At 41.3% G+C, this 23,612-nt stretch overlaps 1 protein-coding gene across 1 annotated transcript; it reads left to right on the top strand.

Annotated features, from left to right (window-relative positions):
- Positions 1–201: 201 nt before the first annotated feature.
- Positions 202–23,396, top strand: ctnnbip1 (catenin, beta interacting protein 1). Its single transcript, XM_070910590.1, has 4 exons — positions 202–290; positions 8,720–8,834; positions 10,456–10,546; positions 20,470–23,396. Exons 2-4 carry the CDS (start codon positions 8,739–8,741, stop codon positions 20,526–20,528), a joined length of 246 nt encoding a protein of 81 aa, XP_070766691.1. The 5' UTR covers positions 202–290; positions 8,720–8,738; the 3' UTR covers positions 20,529–23,396.
- Positions 23,397–23,612: the final 216 nt, after the last annotated feature.

The raw sequence follows: 23,612 nt of genomic DNA, 5'->3' as shown, positions 1-23,612 counted from the left end.
GGGGCTTTCTGGGATCTAAGCCATATGTTAGCTCTGAGACGTGTGTATAGAGGATACATGGAGTGTAAGTTTCGTAATAGATCCCAGAGATCACGTACAGTGTTGGCTGGGCCGGTGGCGGCCCCAGCGGCCGGTAGCGGTACTGAACAGCCAGCAGGACTCTCGCTGCGTTGAGTCAGTTCGCCGTAGCTCTGCCGACTGGAGGGATGTGACCCCGGAACAGGACGCCCTCCTACAACAACACACCATTCAAACAGAGCACTGAAGAAAGAAAAGCTGGACCAGGAGGGGTAAGCTCGTATGTCTCGTTTTCTTGACGAGGCGCACATTGTCAGGGGTTTTTGAAACGATACGTGTATTTGAATCCCGGCGTTTACACTTCTGGCAGAGCAGCGGTACCTGGATGGTGTTTTCACCCATAGGAACTTCATTCAGGCTTTTGTCTCGGGCATGCTAGCGAGCTAGCTCGACTGGTTAGCATTGGCTTCTTTGCCAATAGCAGCGCGGGTTCGGTGGAGGCTAAATTAAATGTTTGGCAGGTTAAAACGAGTGCGACTTGTTAGTCATTGAGAGTACTGTCCATACATTTTTTTCACGACGGCTATTGCTGAAGATTCACATCGAAAACGCGTTGAAGGCTTGCTGCTTGCTAGCAAGAGCGCTGCTACAGTTTGAACAGTCTGCGTCCCGCAACATGATAACATGAACCGTTCACAGTCATGTGTGTCCATCTCGTAGAAAACCAACAGTTCTTTTGTTTCGCGTTGCTTCGGCTGGGGTCAGTCATTTGTATTCGCTGTGTTTGTTTTTCTCCGAAGAAAACTACCAAAATTGAGAAATAACCTACAGTCAAAAACTACAAATCTCAGCTAACGTTAGTGTACGCGATGCAGACCCTCGTTCGCGTTAACTCTACAGTATGGTTTACTTGTACCAACGGTTATGTTGTTAACAATAATGTATTTAACGTGTCTTGAACAACGACAGTTTTCTGTTTCCTGCTGACAAGTCATTCAGCAGACTACGCGTACATGGTGCAAGCCTACATGTAAATTATACAAATTACAGACCCATTTGTCCCACAGAACACCTACTAGGCAGCCATGGCAATGCTTGGGCTTAGAGGACATTTAAAATGCTGCTCCAACCACAAAAGCTACTGTACATGTGGTCACCTTCTTTCAAATTGGTTGTCATGTTCAAGTCTGCTTTTCACATAACTCCTTCATTGGTTTCCTATTTTTGGATCATGCCACCCATGGATGCATTGTGCCACCCTGCCTTTTACAGTGTCTGCTCCCACCCCACATGTCAGATAGCTGACAACCCTCTGAGTAGTGAAGCTGGCACCCTGCCGGCAGCGGGGCATTGATGAGTGCTGCAGCCAGTGGGTATCAGGGCTTGGCCACAGGCAAGCGCTCTGAATCCTCCTGGCAGCTAGCAGAATTGGTCATGGACCACGGTATGTCAAGCCTGCCTTAGTTTGCACATTCCCCTAGCTGGCTGGATTTTGCAGAGAAATTAGGACCCCTGGCCTCCCCTCCCTCCCCTCGTCGCTTCCTCACACTCAGGGCAGGTGCTCTTCAGCGGCTGCTCAACCCCCTTGAGCCCCGAGGGGATCTCATCAGCTGCCTGCGAGCACAGTTCGGGAGGGTGGGCTGGTTCATCTCACAACCTCTTGCTGTGAGTTTGGCACAAGCTCTTGTAAGCCTGTCAGCATTAACCAGCCCACATAGTAGCCTGTTGTGGCCTGACGCTATGATACTAGAGCTCCTTGCATCCATTCGTGGTTTACACACCCAGTCCACAGCGGCCTCCAGACAACCCTCAGGTCTTTCACTGTTTTTAAAGAATCAAACTTGAAAGTGTAGTCATCTTTTCTGTTCGCAGCTCTCTGTCTGTTGTGCATGGTGTCCTGCACATTTGCATTGTGTTGTTCCAAGCACATAGCTCATGTAACTTTCAGAATATTATGCTCTGCCTCGACGTTGGCGCTTTTGAAATCTTGCAGCCACACCTCCCAAGGGACCAGCTTAAGGCAGCAGCTTCTGTTTCAATTCCTTTGAGGGACCCTGAGGAGTGAGCTAAGATGTTCTGAGATCATAGACCAGATTTAATTATGTTATATAGTATGGTCTGTGAAAAACTCACATTTCGTGTCATGAAAGTGTTTGCATAATCAAGCTGCTGGAACGGTTACATTTTCAGGCAAGTTCTTAATTAAACTGTATTAGTATTACAAATCTACAAGTTATTATTTGCTAGTAGAAGCCTAAATAATGGGGAACATATATCTTGAAGTGTCATGTCCTGACTGTAACTCACTCTCTGTAGGTCCTAGTATCACCTTAATGTGGCACAGAAATAGTCAAAGCACAGTTAAGCACACCCAGAAACCCAGCTATGAACTAAGCCTGTACAGTTGAGCAGGATTGTTTGAGTTCATGCCTCACGTGGTGACAACAAGACATGACCTACTTATCAATCATGTTTTCACAATCCAGTTCATCACCATTGTCCCCAAATACTGTAGCCATTGTTGTGGGCACTGTATATGTGAGGAGATGGCTTCACACAAAGGCAGCATGCAGACATCCAGTAAGTCCAAGCCAGAGAGCCCTCCTGGCCTGCAGTGTCTGCCCGTCTGGCTCAGGACCCCACGCTGCCCTGACCCAGAGGGGGTCAGTCCGCTGGGTGTACGGCTGGTCAAATCGTTTTCATGATGTTTCCTGTTGGTTTGGATGGATAGAAGCTGTGTTTTGATAGGATTGATAGAATTATTAAAATTATAAGGATTTTTTTTTTCTTGTGCTGAAACATTTAGTTGATTAATTGACAAACAGATTGGCAGCGGTTTTGATAATCTATTAATTTTCAGAAATCATTTATCAAGCAAAAATGCCAAACATTCACTGGGTCCAGCTTGTAAAATGTGACTATTTACTGCTTTTCTCTGTTTTTGCATTAATGTAAATTTAGTGTCTTTAGCTTGTGGACCGTGGGTCGGACAAAACACGTCATTTGAAGACTTGGACTCTGGGCTTTTCACAGTCACCAACATTTTGGTTAAAAAAGTGACAGATTAATTGGTAATCAAAATGATCATAAGTTGCAGCCCAACTTTTTCTATACCATTAGACAATATTACTTAAAAAGTCACAAGATAAACAATCACATTGATGTTTATTTTGCTGAACTGCTGTGTTGAATGAGAATTTTGTTCTGTCCTTATTTCCACTAGTTTTTTTATTAGGTTTCGTGTTGCGGTTAGCCATCAGTAGAAGAGAGCGTGTGTGTGTGTGTGTACCTGCAGTGACACAGCTGCTCTACAGAACCAGGCCAGGTTGTTGGCAGCTCAGCTGGCAGCCACACCAGTCTGCTAGCCTACTTAAGTTTCTCACACATTTGCTTGGGATGTTGGAGCAGCTCATGATTGAAATCAAGTTATTTTTCCTTCTCAGTTTTTTTCCTGCCTGTAGAGGCTACTGACCTCTCAGGGTCTTGTAGAGTTCCAGCCTTTAGCGGCATCCGTGTAAAGCTGAACTCCACTCAGACACAGTTTGTCAACTCAGAGGCCTGTTTCTTGCTTTTCCGCTTACTGGGGGAATTTGATTTCTAAAACAATCGGACATTGTGCATCATGTGAGCAGCTGATTCTAGAGCCAATAACAAGCTGGACAAGTGGACCGGGCCATGTGTGACTGGGCCGGTGCACTCTGGCAGCCTCTGCCCTTCATGACCCTCAGAAAATGTGAGGGCCTATCACATTGCATACTGTAATCCCTGGCAGCAGATCCTCCCTCACTGCACTGTGTGGCCTGGTCAGAGTGTTGAAATGGTCTTGAGAAGTCTACTCCATGTTTTCGTTTCTCAGAGACACTAATGAATACTGATACACAAATGTACACAATAAATCTGGATTGCAGGGGCGATGCAATGAATAGGCTAGGTCTGTATGTTCTAAGTGGCATTACTAAATGTGTAATTAGCAGTCAGTAGCTGTATGACAGGAGGTAACAACAGTTATTCTTAATCACATTATGATGGGAAACCATGGCTCTTTTTTAAACGGCACATCAGCTTGATGGTTATATTTTATTCATTGGTGCCCCAGAAGTTATCAAAGAGAAATCTGTCTCTCTAAGTTTAAACTTGTTTTACTGATTGAAATAACATAGCAGCAACTCTTGCATGTTTTGTTTTACATGTTGGAAGTTTAATGATGTAATGCAAACAGTGGAACACAGTTAATTGCATTCAACATCAATTTATTTATTTTTCTCTGATTTTGCTTACATTTGTCTTAACCAGATGCAGATTGGTATCTGAAAAAAGTATTTGTACTAACACTGTAATAATGATACCAACCATATTCTGACCTACTAGCATATATTCAGTCTCCTGCCATGTGTTTAGAGGGCAGGGAATCAGATTTGTGATACCATAGTCTATCAATACATTGTTGACAATGGTATTGAAATACAGGTTATTCTCCAATACACCATTGATTACAAGACAGCCATCTGTGATACATCATGATAGCCATAACTGAGGATGATAAAAGTGCAGCTGAAATAAAAATTTCAAAAGTCAGAAATGGATCATATGTGTTTTAAGAATTAAATAGCCTATACTGTGACTTTTTATACACAACTGAAAAACATATGTTTAGTACACGTTTTTAAGCTTTTTTTTTTTTTTTTTAAACACTGACACAGTGCAGCTTACAGTATATATTTGAATGCCATCATTTAAATGCGAAAATGCCAAAAAGTGAGTGCAGTAAGGATACACCTGGCCCTTGTGTTTGTTGTTTTTGTTTCTTTTAGATTTCTCAGTTCAGTATCTGTTATGCTGTGGTTAACTGGGCTGCCGAGAGGGGCTCACAGAGCTTGATGTTTCAGCGCAACCCAACATCACAACACTGACGTGGGGGGGGGGGGGGGGGGGGTATGAGGACTAGGTCAGCATTAAAGAAAGCCTTTTATTACGTCTGGAATATTAGCCGCATGCGTCTGAGGCTGGCTGAGCATCCCTCGAGGGATTAGTGTTGAGCCGGCCCACCTCTAGAACCTAACATCAGGCACACACAAAGGAGTCTGACAGGATCCTTATTGTGGTCCTTGAAATGATGTAAGACATGTTACACAGTAGAGCGTGTACCTCAGAATAATGCTAGACTGATCCTTGTGGAAGGAAGGTTTCTTTCCAAAACACTATTTATAGGTTTTATGTCACTTGTACGTGTACTAAAAAAAATGATTTAGTGGATGTGTCAGATCATGTAAATATTGGAAAAAAAGCAGCTTAAGTCTAAACTGTCGAGGAGCAGTCTAGATAGACTTTGTTGTTTGTTGAAGTGGCAAACATGTAATTTAGACATTGGTCTCTATAAATAGAAGAGTTTGTGTTTATGTCTTTCCAGAGGAGTTTAATCAGAACACAACTTGAAGAATTATTAATAGACATATGACAGAAAAATTGTGTCAGTCTGTAGAAATTCAAGTCATTTTATTAAGCAAAAATCTCAAACATTTGCTGGTTTCCACTTCCTAAATGTGAAGATTTACAGCTTTTTTTACTGCGTCTTCCATCATTTTAAATGTAATATTTTTGGGTTTTAGACTGTTTGTTGGATATAACGATACATTTCATATACATCTTGCGCTTTAGCAACCTGAAAGAGGCATTTTTTACTGTATTTAGATTTTGAGTTCTTGGATTTTTCTTGCAATGTGTACTTCACCTTAGACTTATTGTGAGTCATTTTTTGCTATTGTATAGAAAATGAAGCGATTCATTTTAAAAATTCAAATAGTTACTTGCAGCATTGTGAAATATTTATTATATAAGGTACAGACCCCTGATAATACATGTGACTATCAGGACATATGTGATTTTTGGCTTTTAATCATCTTCAACTGGACTTTACCTTGACCCCGTGGGTTTAAAATGTTGTAATCCAGCAGAGAAACACAGGAGGCCATTATTTAGAGGTTAAGTCAATGGCAGTGAGGCTTTGTACGCCAGGCACCCAAGTACCATCTGGAGCATTGTTGGAATTACAAACATGGTTGGAAAGCTAGTTTGTTCAGCAGGATTGCATGGACGAAATTACCAGTTACATAATCAGATGCACAATGTTAATCACTGTTGTGTACATGTTGTCATCCAGTTCACTGAGTACCAGAATTGTAACAATTCCAGTTCTGCAGCTACTCTGCTGCCCAAAATAGTCATCTACAAATTAGTCTTTCTGCCCCCTTCCAGACTGAAGAAAAAATGGTGAAATCCATCCACAAAAGAATGGGATCTGACTCCTTTCCCTTTCCTCTTTTTTAAAGTGACTCTCAAACATATCACAATAGACGAACGTCAACGATCACCCTGATTTCCATGTTCTTTCTACTTCCTACAGAGATTCTCCCTATAGGACTCCATGCAGTACGTTTGTTCTTCTTATAGCCCATATTGCTGTGAAAGTGGGACAAGACAAAAAATATTTTTTCAGACTGGTTAAAATACAAATCGCAACCCTCAAAACAGTCAACAGCCTGGGCAGAGATGGTACTAAATATGGCCAGTTTTCCAACTTCAAAAGCAAACATCAGAGGATCAGAAATGCCTCAGTCATGAAAGCAGTAGGCCTATTTATACAGATGATGAATGTGGAATATATCTGCCTTTTGTGCAGCAGCAGACATGAAAATGGCGAAGTCTGAAAATATGCCTGAATATTAATACATGTTTGTCTTTAAAAATCTCAAGACAGGACAATACCTTTTTTGGCAATTAAAGTAATCCTGTTCTTCAGTCTTTCTCTGCATCGTCTACTCTTCCACTAACACGTAGTGACCCTTTCATTCCCAGAGAGCTTCTGAGTCCGACAGATTGCTGCCCCTGGGTTTATATCATTCTTCATTCTGTATGTCGTCACGCTGGTATGTCTCTCTGCCTGGACTCTTAGCTCTTCCATGTGTCTGAAGCTAAGAGCTTGGAGACGTGATCAAACATGTCACTGCTGCTGATATGAAGTGACTGCCACCCTCTGCACCCTCCTCCACCAACAGCATCTCTGCAGCACTACCACCCAAATACATTCACACGCCGCCACCACCACCCTTGAGGTGTACTGAGCAACCAACACTGGCAAGCTCTCTCCATCTTTTCATGTCTGCCTTGCTTTGAGTCGTCAGTCGCTCTCCAATTAAACTATGCCTGACGCTCAGGTGGAAGTGAATAACTAATGTATTCATCTGTCCCTTATTCACTGTCCTGCTACCACATAGTGTGGCCGAAAACAGACAACAAGACAAAGTCAAGGGCTAGTTGCTTGCAGTAAACAGCCACCGAAGGTTGCTGTAATTATAAGGACTATAGCCAGAAGCATGGTCTCCAGCTGCTCTGATCTGGATGAATCCACACGCTCACAGTGGCACCCAAATGCTAGCCATTGGCCAACGGTACCCCATTCATCCTCCCCCCCCTCCCCTGGGGTCTGGGAAGGGGGGACGGCGAGCCAGCTCCTCAATTAAATATAACCCCACATCAAACAGCCTGTCAACATGCATTAGTGGTCCTTTGTACAGATAAGAGGCCAAAATAAATTGCCAGAACTATCATAGTCACTGAGGCTCCCGTAGGCTTTTTATGAAAGATTCTTAGGGGAGAACAAATCCTGACTTGCATACTGATATTCTCTCTGTTAAATCTTATTTTATTTCCTCACCAGACTTATCCCCTTTTAAAGATTTATTTTGCCCTTTTCTGTGAAGGATTTCTTCTGCGTGTTTAGCTATTTCAATTAGCAAATTTAGGCTGGATATCAAGCTGCGGCGTACGTCTCGTCTTGTTGGTGCGTTACAACAGAGATCTAATGCGACACAGCCGACCTTGATGTGTGTGCGCTATCACAGCGGAACCTATCCCTTTTTCTGTCATCCGCATTAGCAACTCCTTTTATCGCCTTCTTTTCCCTTGCCCCTTTTTCTCCCCCTTTGCTTATATCTGCATCTCTGCAGACTGACAGTGAAAATAGGTCATTAGTTAGATGGAGAATAAGAGATGGAAGGAGCAGGAAGGGACGAGATCTGTGTGGAAACCGCCATGCAATATTAATGACAGCCATTCACCCTGTGAAATGCCAAACCTGCACTGTGACAACACTGAGACAAGGCCTCTGACTTCTAATATCATCACTGTTTGGATTATATGAATTAAGTGCTTAGTTATCACACAGACTAGAGTTTGTATTATTTGCCCTAATAGTAAAACATCTAGTTCCAGTCTAGTGCTGTACCTCTGAGAAAACATCTGATAATTGAAATGCAGTCAGTCATTTTGTTATAATAGTAATACTCCAGGGGGCGTTTGCTCAGTGCTGCTGACTATATGAGCCTGAACCTCATATCTGCTAAAGAACACAGTAAAGGATAATATGACTTATACAATGGTTAAAGGAAAAAACAAGTAAAAACACTATTTAGCTTCCTGGTTGAAGCGATCTTAGCTGTCACTTTTCAAGCCTGCAGGGGCGACTGTTCACACTCTTAAAGATGTTTAATTTAGAGTATCTCTCTATCAACTTATGGTCAGTCAGATTGTGTGGCTGAAACAGCCCAGTGTCTAAGTATTTTTAACTCCTAATGACACAGTGAGTGTTTGCGTAGCTGTGATTTTTCACAGGTCTTGTGTAACATGGATTTGTTTGTGTGTCCAGAGCCACAGGAGCAGGGGGGATGAACCGCGAGGAGGCCCCGGGGAAGTCTCCTGAAGACATGTACATCCAACAGAAAGTGCGGGTCCTGCTCATGCTAAAGAAAATGGGATCAAATGTAAGTATGGTGTCTTGACTAACCCAAACTATGGTCATGTGACGTTTTAAAATTTGGGTATTCACATTTTACATTTAAAAAAACTGCAAAAAGTAATTTTAGCACTGCCTGTTGTCCAGCTCGTGTACACAGTGGATGTTTGTTTAATCAGCAAAGTCGCACATATCTTCAGATGATGTCATCCTGAAATCTGGCTCTATGAATCCTTGCAAACTCAGCCATCAAGACCAGAAACCATCATTACTATGTCAAAATGTTGGTGTCATTGGTAAGATGGATTCTACCAGAAGCAGACCTGCTAAGAAAATACCTTTGAGAAAACAATTTCATGTGAAAGGCCTCAAAATAGATTCACAATAAATAAAGACCTCCATCTGAGCTGTTTATTCTATTGTGTTAAGTAGTGTAGCACATGTCTATTCTGGTGGAAATGTGATTACAGAGGGCAGACTTAATAAAATTTTGTTGGAAGCCATCTAGATCAGTGAAAGTACTCTGGTGGTCATTGTAAAGCAGTTCGGAAACCAACATTTTGTCATTTCTGGAGGGGATACACACTTTGTTGTCAAATCTAACATCACTCAGCAAATGCATTCACCTGATTTTGTATGTCTGCATCAGGCAGAGCAGATAGCAGCTCCAGAGATGTGCCTTCTGACAGCGTGGAGGAATTGAGCAGAGATGAGCTCATTTGCAGCCTCTGGAGAACAAACAACCTGACTGCTTTCTAAATGATAACATTTAGTTTACAGAAGCAAGTTTATTATGCAAGCCTGTCCCCCTTCAAACCTTTCTTTAAAGATAACAAGCAAATGTAAAGGTGGAAAATGCTTCAATATTCAGGGTCTTTATTGTTAAACCATTGTCATCTTATTAGAGAGACACCCCCCATTACACTCATCACTCCATGCTGGTTCCAGCATGTAAACAGCACACAAACCAGACAACAGATTTGGGCAACTCAGAAATATTGTTGACTGATTAAATCAGTTTGTGATGGTTTACATTTCAGGCAGCAAAATCTACAGTTGCTGGCTAAAATGAGAACCCTGAAATGGGTCAATCATCTGATCACATGTGTAACTCTGATGCTGTAAATGCTCAGTCTGTGTGGACATAAGCTTGGAAGTGTGCAATACGCCGGTGTTATATAATACATAATTATAAATTATAGACAAAAATCTCTCAATTAAGATGGCTTGGTTATGACACTGTGATTACAAATTCCCATTACAACAATTAAGGAATAACAAAGTCACAAAAGTTTGTTGCTATAAATAAAATTTTTATATAGTTTTCAACAACAAACGAGTGGTTCCAGAAGCTGTAAACCACAGAGTTGAAACATCAGATATTCCTGTGACCCTAAAATGATTGAAGAGAGATGCGTACCAAAACTCAAAAGGAGAGCGGAAAAATAAATCAATAATCTCTATGAACTAACTCCTGTAATAAGTCAAAATATTCTGGATCCAAAAAGTCACATACCTTCCTCTGGGGAAATTATTTTGACTGAAATCTAATTTCATAGTAAAAGCATACTTGACCTCCTCCGCAAGGTTAAGATTTAGTTTTGTTTGTACTTGTTTTATAATTTGGAACTTCGTTTACTCCTCTTCAGCTTACACCGAGTGAAGAGGCTTTTCTCCGGAATTACGCAGGTGTGGTCCACACTCAGATGAGCCAGCTACCACAGCACAACATAGACCAGGGTAAGGCTGTGACACACACACACACACACACACACACACACACACACACACACACATTTAAGCGCAGTCATTCAGCCAGTGTTATTTGCTTTTATTCAAATTTTGTTCTGAATTGTGTGTGATTTACTTTACCTTTTCTATGCAGGTCAATAGTTGAAAGTTTCAGTTCTAGTCTTAATATTTAGATTTTTGAAGGTTCGAAGGCGTTTATGACAGTGTGTTAATATGAAACACATTTACATTCGCTCACAAACACCACCTTCGCATGTCACAGAAATGCCTTTTTGCCTAGACTGAAAAACAAGGGAAAATCCCTCCACACACGCCACTCCTCTCGAGTCCTTACCCCAGCAGGCCTGACAGATTCCCTGACTGTGTACTGAGGCCGACTCAGCGGCCCACCAGCACTGTGAGATTACTCACACAGCAAACAGTGTGCCTAACTGGAACCGTGTGACTCATCCAGTTTGAGTGCATCACTAGTTTCACCGCTGCTTCTCACAAGCAGCCTAGATAGAGTACTGAGTTCAGATATTGGTGTGTTTATATGATAAAGCAAGTCACTGATCGAATGTGTTGTTATAAGACTTGGCTTGCCCAGTAATATGACCCTATATATGATGGTCATGCTTTTTTCAGGGCACCAGAGGGCACTGTTGAGCTTTCTTTATCTCCTACGCAGTTTTCACATTGTTACACCACAAGAGGACGCTACATCAAACAATACAAGAGTATATTCAGAGGCACTGCAATTACCTGAGAAAGCAGCAGCAAATTGTTCCAGATTATTATTTGCTGTAAGTAGACTTATCAGCTTCTTTCCAGGCTCAGTACAAACACGACTGCCCTGGTAAACCTGCTGGGGCCCAGGCTTTGCTTTGTCCCTTATGATATTGGTCCCTCAGGGGAGCTTTAAGTCGGGAAAATTGCCTGCGATGCTTTACCTTCAGTGAAGTGTTATGTCTCCTTGTCTGTGTCCTTTCTCTGCAAGGAAACAATCAGTGTTGGTTGAGTTGATAAATATGTGATTTTCTGTGTTGGAGGAGGATTAGGTTTATGATTGTACAGGGTATTAAGGAGGCAAGTAAAAGGCGCAATGACTTTGCCTTTTTGCCCTTCTGTGGTGTTTCTTATTATCTTTGTTTTAACCTGCAGGCTTTTAAACTGCGTTGTCATAAATTCTGCCTCATTCTGCAATATGGGATGCATCGTTAAAATTTCTTATGTGGGTTATTGCATCATGGACAGGGTAGGCTGCGTTATTACAGTGTTTCTTCATCAAGCAGCAGCACATAAAACATTGCATCAGATAGTACGGATGGTATCGCATCTTAAATTGGGCAGCAACAAAAATGAGATCAGCACTGATTTTAAATAATTAATTTATGAAGGATGTTTTCTGTCTGTTTTAACAAGTAGAGGCTAGCTGTCAGTTTGTGCTGCATGCCGTCGTTCTCTTTCTGCATGCCCTTTAGTAGATACAGGACTCCGTGCCTATGCTGTGTCAATACTGCTAAGAAGAGCACCATTAATTATGTACGAATATGACTGGTGAAAGGTGCTCTGAGTATGCATTATACATCACAAAAACAGACACATTTAGAGTCACTTGGCAGCCTGCCACCTCCTCGGTGTGCCAATAAATTATTTGTGGTGTGCATCTTATCTAAAGTACTGTGATTAGGCGTCGTGGAGATGGCTGAGAGAAAGTTAATCACTTTTAAACGCTGCGCTGAAGGACAGCGGTTTGTAGGCATCAGCACAATCGGGATCCTTTGAGGTGGTGTGAAGAGGTTCAGTTACATGAAGAGGGAAGTCCACTATTTGATCTCATTTAGACTTGGTAATAGGGGAAAAAATAGATGAAAGGAAACATTTCATTGCCTAGCAACTTGCCTCTTAAAACGTAATTTTACAGAGGACAACAAATTACCAGTGTGAAATATTACAAAGTAAGATTTTATTTGATTCCTCTTTGAACAAATAAATAAAATGTAGGTAATTGTGTGAATTCTGTTCATGTATTTTGCGGGAAACACATTCACAGTTAAATCAGAATCAGAAATACTTTATTGATCCCCGGGGAAATTACACAAGTTACAGGTACTCCCTTTCAAGAATAGAAAAGTAGCGCAAATTTGTACATAGCGCAAGTATGTACAAATACATATATATATGTATATATGTATGTATGTATATATATATATATATATATATATATGTGTGTGTGTGTGTGTGTGTGTGTGTATATATGTGTGTATGTATATATGTATATATACGTGTGTGTGTGTGTGTGTGTATATATATATATATATATACACATAAATATATATGTATATATATATATATATTGCACTGGTGAATTGAATTGATTGAATTTCGATGTGTTGATTTTAATGGATATGAGTGTGGAGGTAAATCAGGTTGTACTCTCTGTGGTTCACTCTGTTCTTACTTCATTATAATGACAGTAGACCTTTTGCCCTCCGCCTGCTGTATGCAGCAGAGGTACTGTCCCAGCTGAGCATCACACAGTGCAGCAGTCAGACCGACACCTCCTGTGACCAGCCAGTTTTCCAGGCAAAGGTTGTCTATGTGTGTCTGATCGTGTGTCATTAATGAACCTGCTCACAGCAGTTCCACCTTCATAACTCTTACCCCTTTAGTCGGCCTGCGCAGCAGACACTGAGGTTGTAGCTTCAGTTAACTTTTTTTCGTCTGTACAGGTCAGCTTGAGCAATATTTGTGATTTTTGAGAAAGACAATTTAGAGACAAACCTCATCCACTCTGTACTGAGTTACAATGTTTTTTGAAAAATGTTTACTTTGAGCTGTAGACCTTAAACCCACCTTGCTTTTTGGTACCATTTGACAAAGCTAACCTCTCCTGCACAGGCTTATGTTGGATATAGTGTAAAATCGGTTTGTAATAAAAAGCGCACCGCTCTCAATCATTGCTGCTCAGCTAGCTGTTTTGAAGAGTAATAATTTAGAGTGGATGACTCACCCCTTTCAGCTTGTCAAGTAATACCATTTAGTCTGCCACTTTAAAGGTTTATGGAATCTTTTGTCACCCCTTTCATTGTTTGAATATTGTTAATTTGGAAAAGCATTTAGGCTGTTAGCATTGGAGCCACCATTAGAGGTCAGGTGGCAACAACCAAAGATACTTTTCAGCAGCTATCCAGCCACAGCAGTTTGAAACATGCTGATGCAGGATGCTCTGATACCAGCGTCCTCAAGAGGTCTCAGCATGGAGCACGGTAGTGTCACGTGTCAGACACGGCCTCATCGATCGAGTGGCGGCATGCTTAGAGGGCGCTGAGGGCACGATGGCGTAGTGGAGACACTTTCAGATATTGATCCCTCTAAGTCAAGGCCGGGCTGTATTCAGGCAATGTTGAACAGAAGTGTAGGTGTGAGAGCACACAAAAAGGTAATGTGACAAATGGATAACATCCTTGCTGTTGTCAGCTTAGCATATTCTGATAAGAAAACAATTTATGGGTGCAGCAATCTAATCTATGCAGAAATGTTGTCAGCCTTCATCACATCTAATGAGAATGAGTGGAAATGTTGCTCAAACCCTGAATCATTCCCTCAGACCCTGTTCAGCTGTCAATTGTTGTCAAAATGGGTCCTCCTTGTAAGAAACAAGAGAAAACCAACTTGGGGGCTGCTACTCATATTTCTTTTAAGTCTATGGGTCACTGAATTTGCATTTCAGATAGTTTTAATTGGCTGATTACCATACATGCAAATACAGAATTTTGTTTTGCAATTTTAATCGGGGCCTAAGAGGAATTCTCTGCCAAAGGCTCTGGAGCTGAGATTTATTTTATTTATTTTTCATTCAGCTTTCTCGCTGTGAATAACATGATGTAGCTTAATGTTGGCGGCGCAGAGGAAAGGAGGATAGTGGGCGAGCAGGACTTTGCATGCTATGTTTCAACGCTGTTATTATGATTAGAAATGAAGCTCATTAAGTGAAGCCTGTGTTTTTTGGGGGCTCTGTTTCAGTGTAAATTGCTGCTTTTTGGGTGATATTGAATAATGACTGCGTCTCTCTGTGGCGCAGAGAGTTTTCTGTAGCACGGTAGTTACAGCCTAATATGGGGAGTACAGAAGTTTTGTCTTTACAATCAGGCTTCTTCCCCCTTTTAACTCACGTATTCATCTATAACTGACATCATGTCACTTTAAACAAAGCAGTTTGTCAGAGCCGCACATAAAGCCAGCAATCTCAGGACTTGTTATCCTGTCTGATTTGACGAGGAAAGTTTACTCCTCCCCAGAAGGACGAACGACAAAAGAGGATAGACGAGGAGGGGTTGCCATAGCAACCTCAGTTGTCCCAGGAAAGCTAAGCTTCCCTGTGGGCTTTGGTGTTGCTGCGACATGCTGCATCGGTGGATTGGAGCAGGTGTCATTAGGGGGCCTGGAGGCAAGCTGGAGTGCTAATTACGCAGCCAGAGTGTGATATTCTCTCTCTGTCGGTCCCGTCCCTTCTTATAAAAATATGGCCTCTCTTGTTTCAAATATTTCTGCAGCCTTGCACAATCAGTACACCATTTCTTTTCATCTCTGTTACAGTTCTGGTACCACGCAACCCTTAAACCTTAAGAGTGAAAGCCATGTGACACAGAGCAAGGACCCGCCTTTGTCTGGTAACTCAGCCAGGCCTGAGTGGTATCGATTGTTACTTTATCTTGTTCCTTACTGCAGCATGAATCAGAGCCAGAGACTCAGATTTATGAAGTACAACGTTTACCTAACCCAACCCACCGAAACACAGAGGCTTAGTTTTCTCCTACGATCTCATCTCTATCCCAATCTGTGTTGATATGTGGTCTTATCGACAAATGTTAAAGGATAGTTTTTATATGTTTCCTGAATCAGTCAATTTTCTTGCTAACGATCTCCGCTCCATTGGCAACAGAAACTGAAAGTTTAAACAAACTGATTTTGAGTTCTGGTCTGCTGCCTTAGAAGCTAATTTACTTTCTGGACATGGCCTATAAAATGTCAAATTCATTAGATCCATCTTTAAAGGATCCATTTAGAAAAGAAAAATGACTCTGAAAACTGTCTGCTGATGTTTAAACCTAATTTCAAAGCTTGTTAAATCTCTGAAATATCAAGTGTGTGAAGTGAAGAACTGTTGCACAAATCTGACATTCTCTGTGGCATCTTAAATCATTCAATTGCGCTGACATTGCCCTTTTATAATGTGTAATATTATAATAAACATTTAGCTGAAGCTCATTAGAATAGACAGATTGACTTCAGTTCCTAGATTATCTTTTATCTTTACTTAACCGTGAAGTCTATGGAAATACAGTATCTCTTTTAAAACGGCAACATGTAAAATACCATCAAAATAATAATCACTAATCAATAACACTGGGGAACAATTTGAAATGGCATGCTGATTCCAAAATTGCAGTCAGTTTTTTTTCTAGCACGTCAAGTTTTTTCTCCACAGCTTACCCTCCAGATAAGCAAAATTCCACTGATTAGCTGTAGTAAGACTTGCCAGCTGATTACGATTGGACTCATCTACAGCTACGTGGCAACTTGTTTGTGCAGTCACAATTGAGACAGTGCGGTGAGAGGTGTGTGCAGCTCCCAATAGGTCAGTACTATCACACACATATCTGTTAAGTACAGTATTTTTCATATTTTTTAAGAAAACAGGGATCCTATAGTTCAAAAACTTGACGTGATAGAGAAAAACTGAGATCAGTTTTGGATTCCGCACCCAAAAATTAGTTAAAAACAGCTGTCAGACCTAACTCAACAAAAATTGTGTTCCCCAGTGTAATCATAAGAGAGAGAGAGAAAAATAGAAGATCATTCCTTCAATGCACTGTGTAAAAGTCGACCCACTGTGTTTGTTGATGTCAACGTGTCAAGCTGGACCACACACACACTCCTCTGTTGTGTGTCGTGCTTCTCCCTGCTGTTGTTTTCATGGGGAGGGGGGTGTCTCTCGTCTTTATCCTCTCAGCTGACCTTGCACAGATTGTGACCTCAAATGCCGTTGCTGTTCTGACTAATAACTCAGCGCTTCATCACTGCAACACTGGAGTCATCATACGACTGCTTATTCAGACTGGAGGGAGTCGAGGGACGCAGCATGGTGCCTTCAACTTCAAACAAAACTCCCCTCGGGTTCATTTCTCAGCTGTCCTATCCTCAGAGGTTTCTGTGGAACGTCGTGTGTTTCTTTGTTAATTTCAGGCTACCTTTTCTCAACCACATATTGACTTATAGTCTCTCAGAAATGTGAGGAAAAACTTTGTTTGCTTGTGAATTAGTTCAGGTGAATAGATGGATGTACTGGTTCTGGCTGCTTTTGGTGGCATGAAGCCAGGGCTGCAACTAATTACTATTTATTCATTAATCCCTCTGGGTTTTTTTTTCTTCAGTTAGTCGATGCATTGTTTTGCCTATTGAATTTCAGAATATAGTCAACAGTGCCATTTACACTATCTCCCAAGGTGATTTCTTCAAATTACTTGTTTTTGTCTGACCAACAGGACAAAACCCAGAGATAGTCTTTCGGGCATTTTTGTTTGATAAATGACTTTAACGATTTATCAATTACCCACATAGAATAGTTGTTTTAGCACTAGTTGAAGCGCATAGCATTGTGATGGTGCATATTTGAATTTGAGACATGGCTTCCTGATCATTTGTTTCTTGCTGATTTCTTTTCATAATGGCTGTGCATTATGTATTTAAAAACAAAAACACACTTTGACATTATATTGAAATAGTTCTACTTTTACCTCTATGTTCTTTTCTTGGAAAGACTATTTCTGTAATGAATGAGGGGGGCTTTTCTCCTTTTTAAAGTATTTATGGAGGACAAATCGGATGACATGCCTGTTGTTGCGGCTATTTATGTAATCCGCCGTCCGGAGCCGCTCTGTTTACCCCCATCAGGCAGTGAGGAGGGGATCAGTGCACAGTGGAGGGAGGGGCCAGAGAATGGACACAGAGCCGCATCGCACAGCAAGCTGTTTGCTCATAGGCAGCAGCAGCCTGCCATCCTCTGAAGCTGTGTGATTTGTATCTGTCGCTAGGCAACAGCTTTGAGGGACCTGATGTTTCCATCGTGCTGGCTGGAGCTTGTTTGTGCGTTGTACGTTTGTGGCAGGGCGAGGTCTGAACATGACTCTCAGGAAGTGCTCAAGTCAAACAGATATAGCCCGGCCGTCCACTCGGCTCTGTGGATGTATTTTGAGAACATTTCTTCTGGTCATCGGCTCAAGTTGCACATCGTCTGACAGTCCTTCCTCTGGACTGCCCGCAACACGAGGGTGAACTCCTTCACGCAACCACAAAAATGACCCAGACTGGCATTTATCGTGATAAATGGCTGCTATTGCAAGTTCCCGCGCCAAAACATCGTCTTTACCAGCAGTGCTATTCTGCAGTAGTGTAGATCAGGTCGCGTTCCCTGTTGTGTGGTATTACATAATTGTCTCTTGTTCAAGCATCATTATCCCTACGTGCTGTCTCTAAGCAGAGATGAGATTTATGTTATTAACTCAAGTCGAACAGCATGTCATATTTTTTTTTTTATCTCATTGCCTCTAGTTTCCTCTCCTGGTGCTGCGTCTGCCTGTTGGCTTCTTCTTTGCCATAACCTCATTTGGTAGGCCAATGAGCTCCCACGGGAAAAGGAGCTTGAAAGTTCATATTAAAAGCCCCCCCCCCCCGATTCTCCATCTAACCAAGCTCAGGACGACCTGAATAGAGACATGCTAATTATCTTCAAAATGAAATACACAAGTCTGCGTTTGGAGGGTCTGTGCCGTCTGATGAGGAGGGTCCGCCCTTTGTGCCAAATACATGTGGAAGCTCTCAGTCCCTGGCCTACTTTCATATCTCCACAATAATTAAATCTAACAAGCACTTGAGTGCCGGGGTGAAGAGAGTTTTTTTTTTTATAGCAGACTGAGGTGCCGCTAGGAATACTTCTCAGTCGTCTGCAAAGGTGTGGAACTTGGTGTTAATGATATTTATGAGATCGTAGCTTGTCAAAAGTTTTTATTTCAGTACGTGATCATGCTTACTAAAGGCTATGGCACCTAGTTGTCATTTGCTTCTTTTAAAATGAAGGGGTTTGTGGAGACTAGAAATGGTAAATGTTAGGTACTTTGGGGTCTTGTATATTTCACAAACAATTTACTGCCATTACCAACAAGGAAATGCATTTCACCGGGCTGCCAAGCATGCCAGTGCAAGTGGGATTTTAATACTTTCCTACTTCATCTGGCAGAAGTGTTTCTCTCTCTCTCTCTCTCTTTTTCTCTCTCTCTCTCTCTACAGACTGAATTGCTCAAATTAAAACTAAAAAATGCCAAAAATACGAGGCTTGTGTGGAAGAACAGTTGGATATATATTTTATTTATTCTTACTCAAATACAATTTGAAAATGTATGTTCATTTACCAGAGAAAAACTGTCTCAGCAGGTGTGGGCAGGCCAGAATGACTTGATGAATCACAGTTGGCAACAGACTAATGAATGATTCCTTGTTAAACAAAAGCAAGCTGACGAAGTCTTATTGTGTAGCTGGCAGGATCCATTAGTTGGCTCAGCCCAGATGAGAATGTAATTATCGCTTGGTCCTCATTAACTTGGTGAAGTGAAAGAAATCAGACCCCGTGTACAGTCTCTTTTCTTTGGGCCCATTGATTCTTTCTCCACATCTTGGTGAGGTTAATATCTTCAGCTGGAATCTAGTATTGTTTACTCACAGACAATCCTGTGTCTCACAGCCTGAAATGCAACAGCAGAGGAGATTGAATAGTATTGAAGCTTCAAATCTAAGTGTATCACGGCAGTGCGGGATGCTGCTGTCAGCGGCCCACTCAGTGTGTTACAGTAGCTCCCATCAGGGCGCTGCAGTCGCTGGTGAACAGGTGAACATGGCAGTAGATGAAATTACCTGCAAGCACCAAAGGGATTTTCGTGGCGATGTATTCCCTCTCGGCTTTATAGTCACAGCTGACGAGATTTACGGCATACTGACAGGATCCAGCTACCTGTAGGGAAACCCGGCTGACTCCACGCTTTGCTCTAAAATTTGTTTTGGGTGATCTGATCGCAAGTGGATAGTTCAAGACATGTTGAAGACTTAACGGAACCAGTGATTAGAACATCATTCAGACAGGGAGGGGAAATTAATGCCAAATCATCCCTGATCACACTGAACATCCTCTTTTGTGTGAATGCTGCACAACAAACGTCCCAAACACTTTTGGAAACAGCTGATTTGTCTGTTTTAACTGTTTTGACTGAGACCAAATGTGTATTTTTTTCCTTCTGTAAAGCAAACTTCCCACAGAAAACAAAATGTGAGCAGAAAAGCAAAATCTGACCCCACTTGATTACTTTCGATACATATTAGCACCTGAAGCCAGATGCTAATGGACATATCTGAATGCAGATGATCTTTGCTGTATGGTGCACTTGGTAGTCATTATATTTAGACAGAAACTGCCCATTAAAGGCCACACCTAATATCAATGTAAAACAGAGAAAGAGAGACATTTCCAGTTAGTCATAAAAGTAAATATCATTTTTCTGTGCTAGGCATTAACGCCTCATCTGTCTCAAACTAATGAACTCACCAGACACAATTGGTCAATCAACTGGAATAAAAGTCTGGATGTTTGGTTGATATTATGCATCAGATTTTGGCTTCAATTACACTTAATTCTTCTTCCCAACATATACAACAGTCGCAGTAAATTAGATTGTCCTTGGTCAGTCTGTTTATGATGTTTTTGTCGTTTTATTTTCCGTTGCAGGAGAGCCTGTTGGATGAATATCACTGTCTGTGTAATTTAAATGATCTTCTACCTGTTTGGAGGACTCACCTGACATTCTGCTGTTGGTTCTCAGGTGCAGAGGACGTGGTGATGGCGTTCTCACGGTCAGAGACGGAGGACCGGCGACAGTGACCCTGGGCCCCCACCCCATTCTGCCCCACTGCATCCCTCCCCACCCTGAACCCCCCTCCCCTCCCGTCCCACCCCGCACGTTGACCCACAACGACCCAAACTCCACAAACACAACACTGAGCTCAGGAGAGGAGGGGCACCTGGGAGGGGACAGAAGAGGAGGGGAAGAGACACCAGGAGGTGGCTGCCTCGCTCTCCCCCAGCCTTTTCCATCCCCAACTCCTCCTCGTACAAGCTGACACACCATTACCTGAGATGCACTCAAGTGCTTCACCGTGGGTTGAAGTCTTGGCGACAAGGCAGTCAGTGAAAACACTCATAGATTGTGTGGATGAATATCAAATGTAGTTTCTTTTGTTTTTTTTGGTGGGTGGGTCGGTTTTGTTTTGTATCATTTCGTCTGTGTTGAGACTTTAGGCAGTGTTATGTGTTATACCTGCTGTGGTCACTGGAGGAATTTGACCAGTCAGCAGCTGATCGAAGCAAAGAGAAATATAGTTTTGGTCAAGCAGCGAGTATGATGATTGATCGTGTTAGGGGGAGAGATTTTAATTATTTCTGCTTACCCTAACGGGGCTGAAATTGTTTTTGAGTTAGCTGTCGTGTTATAAAGGCTTTTGTATTCTGTCACACACGGGGCCTCATTTATAAACATTTCGTGTGTTTCCCCGCGCAGACTTTTGGGATGTTTCTACATCTTCTGGAACCTGCATGCTGAAGGCAAAGTAGTAAAATAAAATTTAATGTGTTAATAATTCTTCTCAGACAATTAATTTCACTTTATATCAAATTCTGGCCAGTTTATTTATCAGCTTCTTACCGCAGGAAGTCAGTTGTAGAACCCAGGCGCACATTTATCAAGTGCATTGAAGTGAGCTTCAACCTTTAGGCTTCAAAGTTCCTTTTCTATACCGACATGCAGCTACAACATGTTTTTTTTTTTGGTATCAATCTTGATATTTTTATTTTAGAATTTGGCTTTCTGATCGTGTAGCACTCACTGCAGCTGTGACTTGCTGATTGTCTCTTATCAGTCAAACCAGATAAACAAAAACCAAACAGCTCAAGATCTGCAGCATTTTACACTCTGTGGATTTACAGTCCGACCTTTTGTTCACTTGTACAAATACTAGAATGACATCCTGACTGATGTGTGTGTGTGTTAACACTCACAACAGGCCTGTCATCAATCCTTCATGTTTAATTATGGGAGTTAACAAGGCTAGTGACATTGATTGATGTGATTTATAAATGCTTTAAGGTGAGAGTATTGAGAGTATTTCTGAGTGTACACAGTTTTCTACGCACAGTTTCATAAATGAGGCCCTGCTTGTTCTTCTGCTGCTTCATTTTGAACCATAGGCTGTTGAGCGCGCAACAATGCTTTTTCTCACGAGGAAAGAAATTAAAGACACTAGCAGACATAATCACATGAAACACAGGTTTACACATTTCCCCCCAAACAAAATCCTGGTTTTGGGTTATTGTGACATGTAAAACCATTTTTTTTGTACATATAGTTTGGGAAAATACAATAATGAATTGATTGTGCCAACTGTACTTTGTTTTGTTTTATCTGTGAGATAAAATTAACATGATTCAGAGAACTGATAAGAAGACGAGCTGTAGTTGTAATTTATTGTTTACTGAATTGACTCTCTGTTCCTCCGACGCATCATTAAAGATGGAGAACCAGTAGATAGTGAAGGCCTACCACGAGTCACTCTTTCACGCCATCAGCCTCTTGGCTCTTTGTTCACACTAAAATCACACAAACTCTAATTTTTAACTACCTGTAACTAAACACGTGAAGCCAAACATGAGAACTGTGTGCTATTTCTGACTTTACTGTATCTCTTGCACTATTATCAATGAGATATTTGCAAAAAATACATTTTGATATTTAGCACAGGGATTCTATGTTTGATTCAATAGATGAAAGAAACCTTTGTAACCATGTTTTTATTCCTTCAGTGATTTCAAAAAGATACCTTCTCTGTGTTAATTGACTCAACTGGAATAGCTCAAATGAATATTTGTTAACAACCGACATGTTTTTCTAGTGACATGCTCAATATTTAATGTGTTTTAAGTACAGTTTGTTATCTTGTATAACTTAAAATAATTGTAACGTAATGTTTTAAAGCCAAGCATGTCTGCCTCGTGGTTTATAATGTTCATTCGAGTGGAGCCGAGGATCTTTGAAGCCTCGCCCCCCAATGACCATTGTTTGTACATTCTTGACGTTTTGTGGAAGCTACTAGCTCTTTAAAAAAAAGTTTCAGACAAAAAAAAAATCATTTTTGTATGGGTAAAGTGTTATCCATTATATCTTGTTGGCAATAACTTCTATTTGAATGTCTTCAGCAATCATCGCAATGTAATCAGCCAACAGATCTGTCATGCTGTCCGCCTATGACGAAGAAATTTGTCTTTTTTTATGTTTACTTTTATTTTAAAACATTCTTTATTTGTCTATGCATTGTGTTTTTTTTCTCTCTAAGGCGTCTTACTGTACATTTTACCTATCAGGGTTGTTCTGCAGCCTTCGTTCAAGTTGTGGATGAATGTCTGTCTGTATGAATGTGAGTGTATGTGTGTGATCATCATTGAACTTGCTACCGGTTTTGATTTTCAACATGCTGTTGAGTTTGACTAGGATCGATGTATCTTTTTACTGTGATGACCTGACGTTGCCTAATAGTCCTTTTTTTTTTTTGAATTTTTTTTGTGTTGCCTTTGTATTTTATTTTCCTCTCAGTCGACATTGATTAGTTGGTTTTGTTTTGTATGGCTGCTGACCATGTCTTGACTTAATGCTTCCAAATCCTATACCAACTGAACCATTAAAGATATTTTAAACAGTGACACGTTACGTTTAGTCGAACTTCTTCAAACTTGCACAGCTCAGAGATGAGAAAGTTATTCTTATTACAGCCCAAAATGGCAGCTTGTCCTCAGATAAGGCCTCATGCTGAGCGCCCAGAGAAGAAAGTGCTCAGCAAAGTCATAATAAGGGTACAATCATGGTTTCTTTGTTCCTCTTATCGTCTGCATGTACAGAAGAAAATTATCCTTTTGTTC

The sequence above is a fragment of the Enoplosus armatus genome, chromosome 8 (assembly GCF_043641665.1).
Source record: "Enoplosus armatus isolate fEnoArm2 chromosome 8, fEnoArm2.hap1, whole genome shotgun sequence".
In the NCBI taxonomy this organism is placed as follows: Eukaryota; Metazoa; Chordata; class Actinopteri; order Centrarchiformes; family Enoplosidae; genus Enoplosus; species Enoplosus armatus.
Note: the sequence above shows the minus strand (reverse complement) of the source record. Positions and strands in the feature narration are given on the sequence as shown.